Source organism: Mus caroli, unplaced genomic scaffold (assembly GCF_978045245.1).
Source record: "Mus caroli unplaced genomic scaffold, Mus_caroli_1 scaffold_13, whole genome shotgun sequence".
In the NCBI taxonomy this organism is placed as follows: Eukaryota; Metazoa; Chordata; class Mammalia; order Rodentia; family Muridae; genus Mus; species Mus caroli.
Window position 1 is genome coordinate 15,122,935 of NW_028227268.1, and position 14,169 is coordinate 15,137,103.

The window sequence follows — 14,169 nt, forward strand, 5'->3', positions numbered from 1 at the left end:
AAAAAAAAAAAAAAAAAAAGAAGAGATCTGGGGGGCTGGTGACCTGGCTTCGCAGGTAAGAGCACCCGACTGCTCTTCCAAAGGTCCTTAGTTCAAATCCCAGCAACCATATGGTGGCTCACAACCATCCGTAACAAGATCTGACTCCCTCTTCTGGTGTGTCTGAAGACAGCTACAGTGTACTTACATATAATAAATACATCTTTAAAAAAAAAAAAAAAAAAAAGAAGAGATCTGACGCCCTCTTCTGGTGTGTCTGAAGACAGCAACACTGTCTGAGTCCTGTGTTGCTCTCTCTTAAGTAGCCTCTTTTTCCTCTCTCTTCTTGTGTGAATATATCCTATTCAAAGACAGCTACAGTGTAGTAATTTATAATAATAAATCTTTGGACCAGAGCGATCAGGGTTGACCGGAGCAAGTGGGGCCAACTGGAGAGAGCAGAGGTTTTAAAATTCAATCCCGCCGGGCGTGGTGGCGCACGCCTTTAATCCCAGCACTCGGGAGGCAGAGGCAGGCGGATTTCTGAGTTCGAGGCCAGCCTGGTCTACAAAGTGAGTGCCAGGACAGCCAGGGCTACACAGAGAAACCCTGTCTCGAAAAACCAAAAAAAAAAAAAAAAAAAAAAATTCAATCCCCAACAACCACATGAAGGCTCACAATCATCTGTACAGCGACAGTGTACTCATATACATAAAATAAGTAAATAAATCTTTAGAGAAAGGGAGAGGGGGGAGGGAGAGGGAGAGGGAGAGACAGAGAGACTGGGAGAGTTTTACAGAGACAAGCTGGACACAGGCGTGGAATGAGGAGGAGCAAGAGAACTGGAACAAATTGCTGGAGTGAGTCTGAGGTCAAACAGAGCAGTCCAGTCAAAGGTTGAGAGAGAGACCAGATGGAATCAGTTAGTGTGGATAGGAGTTCTGAGCCAAAAATGGCTGAGTTGATACAGCCAGCCAGACGTCAGAAAGAACTAAAAAGGTTAGCTTATTCAGCACGAAGTCTCAGAGGCTGAAAACACTCTAGGCCTAGACTAGGTTGTATGGAGGCTTGATGCTTCCAGGACTCGGCCTGGGTCAGCAGAGGGAGGCAGTGAGCCTCAAGAGACAATTACATCAGGCGAATAAAATATACTTTTACTTTTACACGTACATATCTATCTATCTATCTATCTATCTATCTATCTATCTATCTATCTATCTATCTATGAAATTGGAGGGCAGGAGAGATGGCTCAGTGGTTAAAAGAACTTACTGTTCTTGCAGGGGACCCAGATTCAGTTCCCAGCAACCACATAGCAGTTTCCAATTGCCTGCAATTTCAGTTCCAGAGGATCTGATGCCCTCTTCTGACTTCCTAGGGCACCAGACATGTGTGTGATGTGTGTGGTACACATATATATGCATGCGGGCAAATCAATTATGCATGCACATAAAAATACCCATAAAGGACTGGTGGGATGTGGTGGTACATGCTGATAATCTCAGCACGTGGGAAGCCGGATCAGAAGGAGATTTCAGTCAACATTATATCTCGCTATATCCAGGCTACATCCTGGGTGTATGTAGGTGTGTGTGTGTGTGTGTGTGTGTGCACGAGATACATCCAGACTACATCCTGGGTTATAGAGAGAGACCTGCTACAAAAAAATTGCTTTTTCCTTCAAAAGAATGTTCCAGCCAGGTAGATGGTGGTACAGGTCTTTATTCCTGGCTGAATAAAGGCGTGAGGCAGGTGGATCTCTGTGAGTTTAAGGCCAGCATGGTTATGGGACAGCCAGGGTTACACAAAGAAACCCTGTCCAGAAAAGAGAGAGAGAGAGAGAGAGAGAGAGAGAGAGAGAGAGAGAGAGTCTCAATTAGACAAGGTTGTCCTCTCCAACTCACTATGTAGCTGAGGATTGACCTTGAAGTGCAACTTCTCCTATCCCACCTCCAAAATGCTGGATTTACAAATGTGCCACGATGATGCTGGGCATGGTCCTTAATCCCAGCACTCGGGAGGCAGAGGCAGGCAGATTTCTGAGTTCGAGGCCAGCCTGGTCTACAGAGTGAGTTCCAGGACAGCCAGGGCTACCCTGTTTCGAAAAAACCAAAAAAAAACCCAAAAAACCAAAATCCAAAACAAACAAACAAACAAACAAAAAACCCACAACAACAAATGTGCCACCATACCTAGCCTTTAAAATTAATCAAGTTTCTGTGTGTGTGTGTGTGTGTGTGTGTGTGTGTGTGTGTGTGTTTTGGTTTGTTTTTGTTTTCATTTCGAGACAGGGTCTCTCATGTAGCCGTGGCTGACCCAGAACTCATCTTATAGACCAGGCTAGCATCAAACTCACAGAGACCTGCTTGCCTCTGCCTTGAGGGTGCTTCAAGTAGAGGTGTGAACCACAGCACCCACCAAAATTAACTAAAATTTAAGTTTCAACAGTTATAAGTTTGGAAAAACAAACAAACAAATTAACAAACTAACTAAAACTAAAACCCAAGGAGGGGAATTTGACGTTAAACTGTGGTGGCGCCCTCTGTTGGGGATGAGGAGAAAACATGCTTGTCAATTTAGAGAAAATGCTGCCAGCTAAGAGTGCCAGGTGACAAGGAAGTGGAAGAGAAGACACGAGGGGTCGGGGTGGGGTGGGGGCCAGCCTGGGGCAGTGCTCATGATCGCTGCCACAAAGCCAGGAAAGAGCTCTTTAGGACCGGGGCTGCTGTTTGGAAGGCTTGGGGCTCAGAGGAAAGAGCCGGCAGAGGGGCCAACTCAAGACACAGGCACGTGGGGGGGAATTTAGACTTCGCTCTTTCCAAGAGGGATCGATAAATGCTAGCCAGGTTTCCTGAGCAAGACAGAGTTCATCGCAAAGGCCCTGACCATAAAGCAGGAGACTCTCTCCCCGAGACAGAAGGGAAGGGCTGGGGGCGGTGGAGGTGCGGGGAAGAGAAGCTTGACTCTCAGGAACCACAAGTTGGCTTATGCTCAGGCACTCAGTGAGGTCAGCGGACTTAGCTGAATGAGCTGTGGTGAAGGAGCTGAGAAACATCTGCAGAAGGCTAGAGAGAGAGAGATGAGGAGGGATGAGGGGGTGAGCCCCGTGGAGGACTGTGAAGCCCCGGGGAGAAACCCAAAGGGATCTAAACTTGTCATTCCTGAGCACAATCTTGCATTTGGGTGGATAGGACACAGTGTTACTGTTGTTCCCAGTGGTAGGCACGAAAGGAATGTCAAGGTTTTGTATGTTGATTGGTTTCTTTTTTTAATATTCATTTTTAATTCTTTGGTTTTTGTATGCATCTGTATGTGTATGCAGGTGTCTCTAGAGGCCAGAAGAGGACGCCAGATGCCCTGAAGCGGGAGTTACAGTCAGGGGTGAGTGCTGAGAACGGACTCTAGCCCTGTAGAAGACCCGCGGCTTCTCCTAGCCATCTCTCTAGTCCCCAGTTTTGTTTAGTCTCCTTTTTAAAGTAACTACTGGATGTCTTAACACTTAACGGGCCGGGCAGTGGTGGCGCATGCCTTTAACCCAGCACTTGGGAGGCAGAGGCAGGCGGATTTCTGAGTTCGAGGCCAGCCTGGTCTACAGAGTGAGTTCCAGGACACCCAGGGCTACACAGAGAAACCCTGCCTCGAAAAAACAGAACAAAAAAACAACCCAATTAATGGAGTCATCAGTTCTCAAGATTACAGGTGGAAACTGCCCCCTTTGTCTTCTTAGTTATTGTTTTTAATGTACATGAGTAATATATTTATTTTTATCGATCCTTCATTTTATCGTTTATATATTTTTGTTTTGTTTTGGTTTTGAGGCAGAATTTCTCTGTGTAGGTCTAGCTGTCCTGTAAGCTCTGTAGACCAGACTGGCCAGGCTGGCCTAGAACTCACAGAGATCCTCCTGCCTCTGCCTCCCGAGTGCTGGGATTAAAACTGTATGCCTTCACCCACCGCCCAGCTTTATTTTTTTTTTTAAACCCCGAGACAGGGTTTCTTTGTATAGCCCTGGAACTCACTTTTAGACCAGGCTGGTCTCGAACTCAGAAATCCGCCTGCCTCTGCCTCCCAAGTGCTGGGTTAAAGGCACTGCCTATACAGTTTTGTTCTTTTTTTTTTTTTTTCTTTTTTAAAATTGGAATCATAACAGATGTACAAAAAGTTGCAAAGACAGCGCAGAACACTTTCCTGTGTCTTAGCGTTCACATCACACCTTGTCATGATCATACATCAAGACATCAACCTTGTGCCGGGCAGTGGTGGCACATGCCTTTAATCCCAGCACTTGGGAGGCAGAGGCAGGCAGATTTCTGAGTTCGAGACCAGCCTGGTTGACATAGTGAGTTCCAAGACAGGAACTTGACCTGACACAACCAGGGCTTCACAGAGAAACCCTGTTTCGAAAACAAAACAAAAAATAAAGAAAGATATCAACCTTGTACATGATGGGAGAATAACATTGCACTGTCTAAGCGACTTTTTTCTGTTCCAAATCCAAAGTCAGGTAGGATGGCATTCACCTGCAGTCCTAGGACTTAGGTAAAGGGTCAGGCGTTTGTGAGTCAGCCAGGGCTACTTAAGACCCTGTGTCAAAAAACAAAAATAAAGTGAAGCAAACACAGACAGGGAGCCAGGTGATCATGTTTGCGCTCAGAGTATGAACAAAAGAATAAAGAATAAAAGTGCAGGCCAGAGCGTGGTGGCGCACACCTTTAATCCCAGCATTTGGGATTAACTCAGGGAGATTTCTGAGTTCGAGGCCAGCCTGGTCTACAAAGTGAGTTCCAGGACAGCCGGGACTATACAGGGAAACACTGTCTCGAAAACAACAACAACAACAACAACAAACAAAAAAAAAAAAAACAAAAAAAGAGAAAAGTTTGAATTTGGTGCTGCTGGAGAGATGGCTTAACGATTAAGAGTCTCAGCTGCTCTGTGAATCCAGAGGTTTCACTGGCTCACAACCACCTGAAAATCCAGTTCTGAAAATCCTCCAGCGTTTTATTTGTTGTTGAGCTGTCTCTTTGAGTAGTCCTGGAACTGGTTTTTAGACCAGGATGGTCTTGAACTCACAGAAATAAGAGTGCCGGGATGAAAGGCACAGGCCACTACACCAAGTTTATTTTTTATTTAAGCCTCAGACATTCGAGAAAATAAAATATGTAAAAATCAGTATCAAGAAGAAAAAACAAAAAAGAAACGCCGGGCAGTGGTGGCACACGCCTTTAATCCCAGCACTCGGGAGGCAGAGGCAGGCGGATTTCTGAGTTCGAGGCCAGCCTGGTCTACAGAGTGAGTTCCAGGACAGCCAGGGCTACACAGAGAAACCCTGTCTCAAAAGACAAACTAAACAAAAAAGTCCAACCAAACAACAACAACAAAACGAATAAAATCAGTCAATCTATCCATACAGAGTTTTTGTTAATTATACCTCAAAGTTTGACAAAATTTTTAAAAGCATGGACATGCTATTAAAGGGCAAATTTTTTTTTACTTAGAAGCTGTGTGTACTTTTGAAATACTCAGCAGCTCGTCATTATTAATATAAACAGGTTCTGAAATCAAGGCAGAGAAACCAATGAACTTTTGTCGATCTCCTTTCGTTTAAACAAAATGGAGAACCGTGCGACCCAGATGGGACTCGAACCCACAATCCCCAGCTCCGGAGGCTGATGCCTTATCCATTAGGCCACTGGGTCACCACAGGATCTGCATTCTCACTCCTTCTCCTTACGTGATTCGATCATCGCAGCCCCACCCACCGCGCAGCAGCTTCGCGTTCTTGGCTTGCGATGCCGAGTGCGCTTGCGCACTCCTTCTGGCGCCGCCGCCCGGCCAGAATCTTACTGCGCCTGCGCCACAGCCAAGGCTTACAGTCTGCTTAAGGGTCGGCCGAGGGTGTCCGGCTTCTCAGAGGGGTTTTGGGGGGCGAGCTCTCGACATTCGCGCGTTAGGCTCCGCAGGGAAACTATAAACAGCTCCTGCTGTGCCCTCCTCCTCCATTCGAATTGGCAAAGTCCCGGGGTCTTTCTGTCTCAGCCACCTTAAACTCCCTGGGCTTTCCAGTCTCGTTTCCCGTTTCAGCAAACATAGACTTGGTTACCTATTAATGTGCTGTGGACTCACAGGCTCTTCCAGCCCAACGAAACTTCTGATCTGCCCTCTTTCCCAACATCCGTCTCCCCAGCCCTCTCCCTCCCCCTCGATTAAAAGGGGAAATGAAGACAGAGTCTCTAAATACAAAAAAATACTTTTTAGTTTTTCGCCCTATAGCTAGATCTCGGATGACTGGTTTCTGGTTTCATGAAATGTGTTTGCTGCATGTAAAAGGCCTTATTGTAGGTTTTAAAAGTAAGAGTTTCAGAGTTTTATGCCCCCACCCCCACCATGGGTAAGAATTCCGTTTTTTTTTGTTTTGTTTTGTTTGTGTTTTTTGTTTGTTTGCAATGTAAGAATTCACGTATAAGGGTAATTCAAATGTGCTGGTTAGTTTTGTCGACTCAGGTTAGAATCCTTTGGGAGATGAGCCTCTGAGAAAGTCTGCGAGGGTTATCTTGATTACATAGGTCCTGTGGGAAGACTGCCGGGTCCGCTGTAGTCAGGAACAACCCAGCAAGGGGATCAAGAGTGGAGCAGATGCATGGCCCCAACTCTGGTTACGGAATGGAATGTGGGTGTCATGCTTCTCCACGGTGATGGACTGACTGCGAACTGCGAGCTCCCGTCTTGCTTCTCTCCTGGTATTTCATCACAGTAACAGGAAAGGTAACTAAGGCGACAGACAGAAAGTCAGAAGTGCAGTTACTTTTGCCACTCGGAGTTAGTGAACTAAACGTTCCCATTTTGAGTGAATGCAGGTCACTCCCTCTTTTATTACCTGTAGCCTGTGAGCCTCCTGAGCATCTGGGAAAGGGTCTTCTTAAACACCGAGTATTATGGGGTGATTGTTAATTTGCCTTGATGGTGGGTGAGTAGTAGTGGGTGACATTGTCTCCTGGTTACAGAGCCACCAGCAGAGGGGAAAGGCCTCACCTCAGGCCTTGCTACTTTTTTTCTTCCTTTTCTTCTATGCAGCTCTAGATATTCTGAGGACCACTGTGCAGATCAGACTGCTCTCAAAGTGGCTTCAAACTCAACAGTCAGTGGGGGAAGGGGGTGCCTCTGCGGGCCCATGCGGAGGCAGCATCCCTTTGTCTGAGGGACCAGCCACAGGACCATATAGTATAGAATAGAGTTTATTCAGGGCATGGGGAGGGGAGTTAGGGTAGAGACAGAGAGAGAGAGAGAGAGAGGAGTAGAGGCCAGTCATAAGGAGAGAGAGGGGGGAAGGGAATGGGGAGAGAGAGGGAAGGGGCAAGAGGACAGAGCAAGAGCAAGAAGGCAAGAGAGAGAGGAGGGGGGCAAGCAGCCCCTTTTATAGTGAGTCAGGAACACCTGGCTGTTCCGAGGTAACCGTGGGGCAGAGCCTAGACTAAATGCCAACGTTCCTGCATTTGGGTTTAGTTAAAAAAGGAAAAAATTAGAGGTGATGGTGGAACAGAAATAGGGCTGTCATGATCTTTAACTACTTTAACTGATTTTGGGGCGACGTGTCTCTGGGGAACCTAGGCAAACAGGTATGGGGATGTTGGTCCAGTCTTAGGAGAATTGGCTGTTTTCTTGCTGTCCATGGCCTGTGGAACCATCTGTGGATAGATCAGAAGGAACAGGCCCAGTAGAAGCGTCTGTGTCTGTGAGAGAAGATTGGAGCATCTGGGGGTTGCTTCTCTGAAGCTGTCCTAGATGTAGTAAATGCCTGGACTTGACAAGATGCAGAAACACACACACACACACACACACACACACACACACACACACACACATTATAGGTAGAGAATAAAGAGAATAAAATTAAGTATGTTTTGGAGAAAGAAATTTTTTCTTAGGTTTACATTTGAACGTACATCTGAACACCTTTGGTGGTTGGGGAAGAACTGAGCCCCAATCCCGGGAACAGGAGAGGGCCACTGCTCACTGGAATAGGTAGCGAGCGACAACTTTAGGCTATTGATTAGCAGCAGCACCCTGCCTCTCCAGTGCTTGGATTTCAAGCCTCTTACATCACACCTGGCTAAGTCTCAAGTCTTTATTGTTGCTCTGTTTTTAGGTAGGATAGTTGGCTTAGCACTCTGCCTGCCTACGTCTCAACTTTTGAGCTAGTATTTTGACAAGCTGGGAAGTATGCATAACTCACTTCTACCAAATACCAGCATAAAATGGTTAAGTGACTAAGAGCACTTGTCGCTCATTGCAAACAAACTGGATTTGATTCTCAGCATCCATATGGTGGTTTACAACTGTCCATAACTCCAGTGCCAAGAGATCCAACTCCCTCTCCTGACCTCTGCAAGCAGGAGGCACAAGCAGTCCATGGTGCATAGTCATACAGGCAGGCACTCAGAAATAAATAGACCCTTAAAAAATGAGCAATTCTCAGCCTCTGGAAATTCTCCCAGAAATAACTTGCATTAAGTGGTAAATTTGTTCCAACTGATAAACTCGCATTAATACATTGTTAACTAAAGTTCATAACTGACATTAGGGTTTGCTCTGTGTATACTTTATAGTTGTTACAAATGTACACTGTTACGTAGTTTCTATTTGCAGAAGTTTTTCATGACCTTAAAGATGCCATGTTTCAGCATGAGGTACTTCAGCAGTTAAGAGCCCTCGTTGCGAGTGAGTTCTGTAGTTTGGGTCCCAGGACCCAAATAACAATCAGAACAACTTTGAAAAAAAAATGCCAAGAACCCTAGCTCTGAGGGGAGTGGAGACAGGACGATTGCTGGGGCTTGCTGCCTTCCCACCTAGCTGAGATAATGTGAAGCCCAGATTCAGGAAGAGACCCCCCCACCTCAAAGGAATAAGTAGAGAGATAGCAATGTTGATAGCAGAGTGGCTTTTTGGAAACTTAGTATGTGCCAATCTAGATTCAGAATCTTTTCTTGCCTCCTCCATAATGGTAAGAGTCCAAAATTAGTGTCCAGATACCAGGTAATTGAATGTTTCTCTCAGGGCACCAAGTCAACACCAGTTGAGGATCCAGCAGGAGAGGCAGGCAGTCCAGCCTCGATGGCAAGGAATGCGTGTTGTAGAACTTACCTTTAGCTTCTGTCTCTGTCACCATGGGCAGGCATTTTATGGTCCTGTTAAGTAAGAGGGTGATGGACATCCCACAAGGAAGCATGATTGTCACCTGAAACTCAAGAGCTTATACCACTATAGAGGCTTTTGGGTGACCGACCATTCACATGACTCAGTTTCCCATTAGCCCCTGACATCAGCCCCAAGACACATAGAGCTGACAGAGCCATGAATGCTGATCTGATAGAATCCCAAACCAAGTCGGCTTCTTTCCCCTGCATCTGCTTCTCACTGCCTACATGTACCTGGTCATCTTGGCTCAGACAGCCAAGTGAGCAGCTTTCTTTGAGCAGAGCTCACCAGCGCCTGTGTGAACCAGCTTTCCTCTTCCCCTGTAAATGACCCAGTGCTTAATTTGCTCCAGCGGCAAAGTCTCCCTCTCACTGGGTGGTAAGTCAACCTGCCCATGTGCACCAGATGCTGTCCTCCTACATTAGAATCTTAAACAAAGCCAACCGACCTTTCTGCTCCATCTCTGCTGCTCAGCCAAACAGTTTGCAGAGGCTGCTTCCCTGAGTTTGACTACCAATGTTCTAAGTTGCCAATATTTTCATTCAGTTTGAGAGGTGGGGTTGTTAGCCACAAAATAAATAAATAAATAAATAAATAAATAAATAAATAAATAAAATCACCACCTATTTCTAATAAATTGGGTGTGGTGGTAGATGCCTGTCCCAGCACCCAGAGGTTGATGCAGGGAGGAGTAGAAGTTCAAAGGCATCCTTGGAAAGCTCTTTCTTCTCTGTTTCTACTCAAGTCTAATTTCCAGCTTAGAATGTGAGTGGGTATTATGGGATAAAGGTTTGTACCCTCTTCACAAATCCCCCATGAAGCCCTAACCCTTTAAGTGTGATATCTGGAGACCAACCCTTTGGGAGGTAGTTAGGGTTACCTCAGGTCCTGAGGGTGAGGTTTCCACAATGAAATGTTGCGCCAGTGGGAACACAGCAGAGCCTCTCGGAGTTTGTTCCCACTTCAGAAGCCTCAGTAACCTGTTGGCGGGAGAGGTTGATCTCCTCCCCTGGTTTCCTCAGTTGCCCTTCAAGGCCCACACATTCTTCAGTGTATCTCAGTCCCTCCACACTGGCAGTGGCTGCCAGGGACTCCACCATCTAGAGCATGCCATTCAACCTGATGACCAGATGCCAAGTGTCAAGACTCTTGGGGAATGAAGTGACTCACTTCTTCAACACCTTCCCGGGACAGTGTTTCCAGACCTGGAATCCACAGTCACTGGTGATGTTTGCAGTGGTACCCTCCACCAGCTCTTGCACCCCGAGCAGCTTATCACAAACAAGGACGGTGCTGCCAGGAACTACACCTGTGCCTACTGTATCGTAGTGACGTGGTTCCCACAGCATCCACTCAGTGGACTAGGACTCCATTGGCTTCAAGGTTAGTATCATCATCCTTCCACTGTGGTACCTGGTGGAGACTTGACCATGGGACAGAGATCTGAGCAGGACAGAGCCAGGCTTGGCCTTTCCTAGACCACAAGTTTGACACGGTGGTATATGCCAAGGGTGCCTATTTGCATTCATATGTGGTCGAGGCCATGGAGGAAGGAGAGCTTTTTGAGGTCCCAGCTGTTTGTTTGTTTGTTTCCTTGCTTGCTTTTTTTTTTTTTTTTTTTTTTTTTTTGGGACAGGGTTTCTCTGCGTAGCCCTGGCTGTCCTGGACTCACTATGTAGACCAAGCTGGCCTTGAACTCACAAAGATCTACTTGCCTCTGCCTCCTAAGTGCTAAGGGTGTGCGCCACCACACCTGGCCTATAATCCTAAACTATTACTCAAGAGGATTTTCCACTTTACCATTTATTTATTTATTCCAAGACAGAGTTTCTCTGTATAGACCTGGCTGTCCTGGAACTCACTTTGTAGAGCAGGCTGGCCTCGAACTCAGAAATCTGCCTGCCTCTGCCTTCCAAGTGTTGGGATTAAAGGCGTGTGCCACCACTGCCCGGCTCTACTTTTTATTTTTCAAATATTATTGATTTAGTGTGTATGTGTACACCATAGCTGTCTTCAGACACACCAGAAGAGGGCATGGGATCCCATTATAGATGGTTGTGAGCCACTATGTGGTTGCTGGGAATCAAACTCACGACCTCTGGGAGAGCAGGCAATGCTCTTAACCACTGAGCCATGTCCCCAGCTCTGATTTTCCAGATTAAATGGCAAAACAGAAAGACCTGGATAAAGAACCTTTCCAATCCCAGTGACTCTATATCCAACTCAACTATGCTGTGGAAAAAAAGAATATGTGTGGAGCCGTCATCAGAGTCTTGGGCTTGAGCTATTTTAAGCGGTTCGACAGGATCCATTTTTCATTCTGTTTGTCTGGGGCTGGTGCTCCTTCTCAAGCTCACAGCATGACAGCACACAGTCTGGTGGGAGAAGGGAGACTTCTCACATCCAGTAGAAGTCTCAGCAAACATTCCTTCGCATCCTTCATCCTAGTAAAGACATCCTGATGTCTTTATTTTGGTCTCGATCCATTTTGTGCCCCTATGACAAATACCTGATACAGTTCCAGAGGCTCAAAGCAGTCCTGCTGCCGACTGTTGTGCCCTGGCCAGGACCTGCTCAGCTTCATCATAATAAGGCAAATGGTGTCCGGGCAGGTGTGCTTTTCAAAGGATGTGGTTGAATGCTTAGATAACAAGCAAAAAAAAAAAAACAAAAACAAACAAACAAAAAAAAAAAACCAAAAAAACAAACCGTTCAGGCACCAGGCTGGCCTTAATCCCTCTCAGGAACTAGTCAGGGGCTCACATACACGACACCAACTCCTTCAGGAGGCGAGCCTCCTGTAACTATTCCCCTCCACCACTTAGGTCCTAAGACTTATTTATTATTATATCTAAGTACACTGTAGCTATCTTCAGACACACCAGAAGAGGGAGTCAGATCTCGTTACAGATGGTTGTGAGCCACCATGTGGTTGCTGGGATTTGAACTCAGGACCTTCGGAAGAGCAGTCAGGTGCTCTTACCCGCTGAGCCATCTCACCAGCCCTGCATTGTATCTTTCAAGACAACTTGATTTGTTTTTCTGAGCTGAGGACTGCTTACCTAGCTACCCCAACCTCAAAATTTTTTAAATTAGTAACAAAAACAAAAACAAAACATGGTCTCGTTATGTAGCCCTGGTTGACTTGGAACTTGCCAGAGTGCTGGGATTACAGGCTTCCAGCAAAGATGTATGTATTTATACATACGTGTGTTTTGCCTACATGTATGTCTGTGCCACATTCCTGCCAGTGGGTGCTGGAATTGAGCCCAGATTCTCTGCAAGAGTATCCTTAACCAAAGAATCATCTCTCCAGCCCAATCAGTGAATTCCATCGGTAGACCAGGCTTGCTTTGAACTCAAAGATCTACCAGCCTCTGCCTCCACAGTGCTGGGATTGAAGGAATGTGCCACCGCTGTCTGGCTCTAGTGATTTTATTTATATGTTTGGAGTTGAGGTACATTTGCCACAGGCATGCAGGTTCCCCCAGGCACCAGAAGGGAGCATTGGTTTCTGGAGCTGGAGTTACAGTTGGTAGTTTTGAACTACCCCATGGTGATGCTGATGCTGATGCTGGTGCTGATGCTAGTGGTGTCTATGCTCTGTGCTGCTACCAAGGACCAGGTTGATTTCCCTGATCTTGAGAGCTGCTCCCAGCTGCTGTGGGCCAGGAAGCCTCTTTTGTAGTGGTGTCAATGACTGTAGACTCGTAATTGAGAATGAGAAACATTGAAGGTTTCTGTGACAACCCCCCCTCCTACTCCCCACTACCAAGAAACCGTTCAGACAGGAAGCTGTTGAAGAGTCCTTAAAAACTGACCAAGCCAGGCATGGTGGTGCCCACATCTAATCCCGGTACTTGGGAGGCAGAGACAGGTGGATCTCTGTTACAGAGTGAGTTCCAGGACAGCCAGAGCTACACAGAGAGACCCTGTCTTGAAAATAAAAAACAGCTCCTCATTCACACTCGTGCACCGTAGGCGGCATAGGCACTAAGATGTCCAACAGAGCGGTCTGCTGGGAAGCCAACCACGCTGGGAGCTGGTACACCGCCATAAGGACCTCAGCTGAATGTCCAGGCTAGAAGGTTGGCTTTCTACAGTCTACATAAAGACCTGCTAGAGCCATTATTGCACCCCATGCAGGATACACATACTGTGGGGCTTGTGCTGCCCAAGCTTACAAACAAGTGGATCCATCTGTTACCCGGAGAATTTTCATCCTTGGGCCTTCCCATCATGTGCCCCTGTCTCGATGTACTCCAGTGTGTATATATATATATCCTCTGTAGGACCTTTGTATTGACCAAAAGATTTACAGAGAGCTACGGAAGACAGGAATGTTTGAACGCATGTCTCTGCAGACAGATGAAGCCGAACACAGTATTGAAATGCATTTGCCTTATACAGATAAAGTCATGGAAAGCCATAAAGATGAGTTAACCATTATTCCCGAACTGGTTGGAGCTCTGAGTGAGTCAAAAGAACAGGAATTTGTTAAACTCTTCAGTAAATACCTAGCGGATCCTAATAATCTCTGTGTGGTTTCTTCTGATTTCTGCCACTGGGGTCATAGGTCCCGTTACAGTTACTATGACGAATCCCAGGGGGACATTTACAGATCCATCGAACATCTAGATAAAATGGGTATGAGTATTATAGAACAATTATATCCTGTAACTTTTAGCAATTATTTGAAGAAATACCATAATACTCTATGTGGAAGCCATCCCATTGGGATGTTATTAAATGCTATCACAGAGCTTCAGAAGAGTGGAATGACTATGAGCTTTTCCTTTTTGAATTGTGCCCAGTTGAGCCAGTGTAGAAGCTGGCAGGACAGTTCAGTCAGTTACGCAGCTGGAGCACTCACGGTCCACTGAAGCTCCGATCCTCAGGGATGCCACCTGCACAGACTCGTGCTCTGTCCAGGGTCCAGCCTAGCCTTTACCAAGGTGTTGGTTCTGGTGTGGAGGGATTCTGAAACCTCAGACT

The 14,169-nt window shown here is 46.3% G+C and overlaps 1 protein-coding gene and 1 non-coding gene across 2 annotated transcripts; one reads left to right on the plus strand and one right to left on the minus strand.

Annotated features, from left to right (window-relative positions):
- Window positions 1-5,605: 5,605 nt before the first annotated feature.
- Trnar-ccg (transfer RNA arginine (anticodon CCG)) lies at window positions 5,606-5,678 on the minus strand. The gene has a single exon. It is a non-coding gene; the product is annotated as a tRNA-Arg (tRNA).
- A 7,636-nt stretch (window positions 5,679-13,314) lies between these two features.
- On the plus strand, window positions 13,315-14,169 carry LOC110306198 (protein MEMO1-like). Its single transcript, XM_021178398.3, has 2 exons — window positions 13,315-13,598; window positions 13,742-14,169. Exons 1-2 carry the CDS (start codon window positions 13,315-13,317, stop codon window positions 14,055-14,057), a joined length of 600 nt encoding a protein of 199 aa, XP_021034057.1. The 3' UTR covers window positions 14,058-14,169.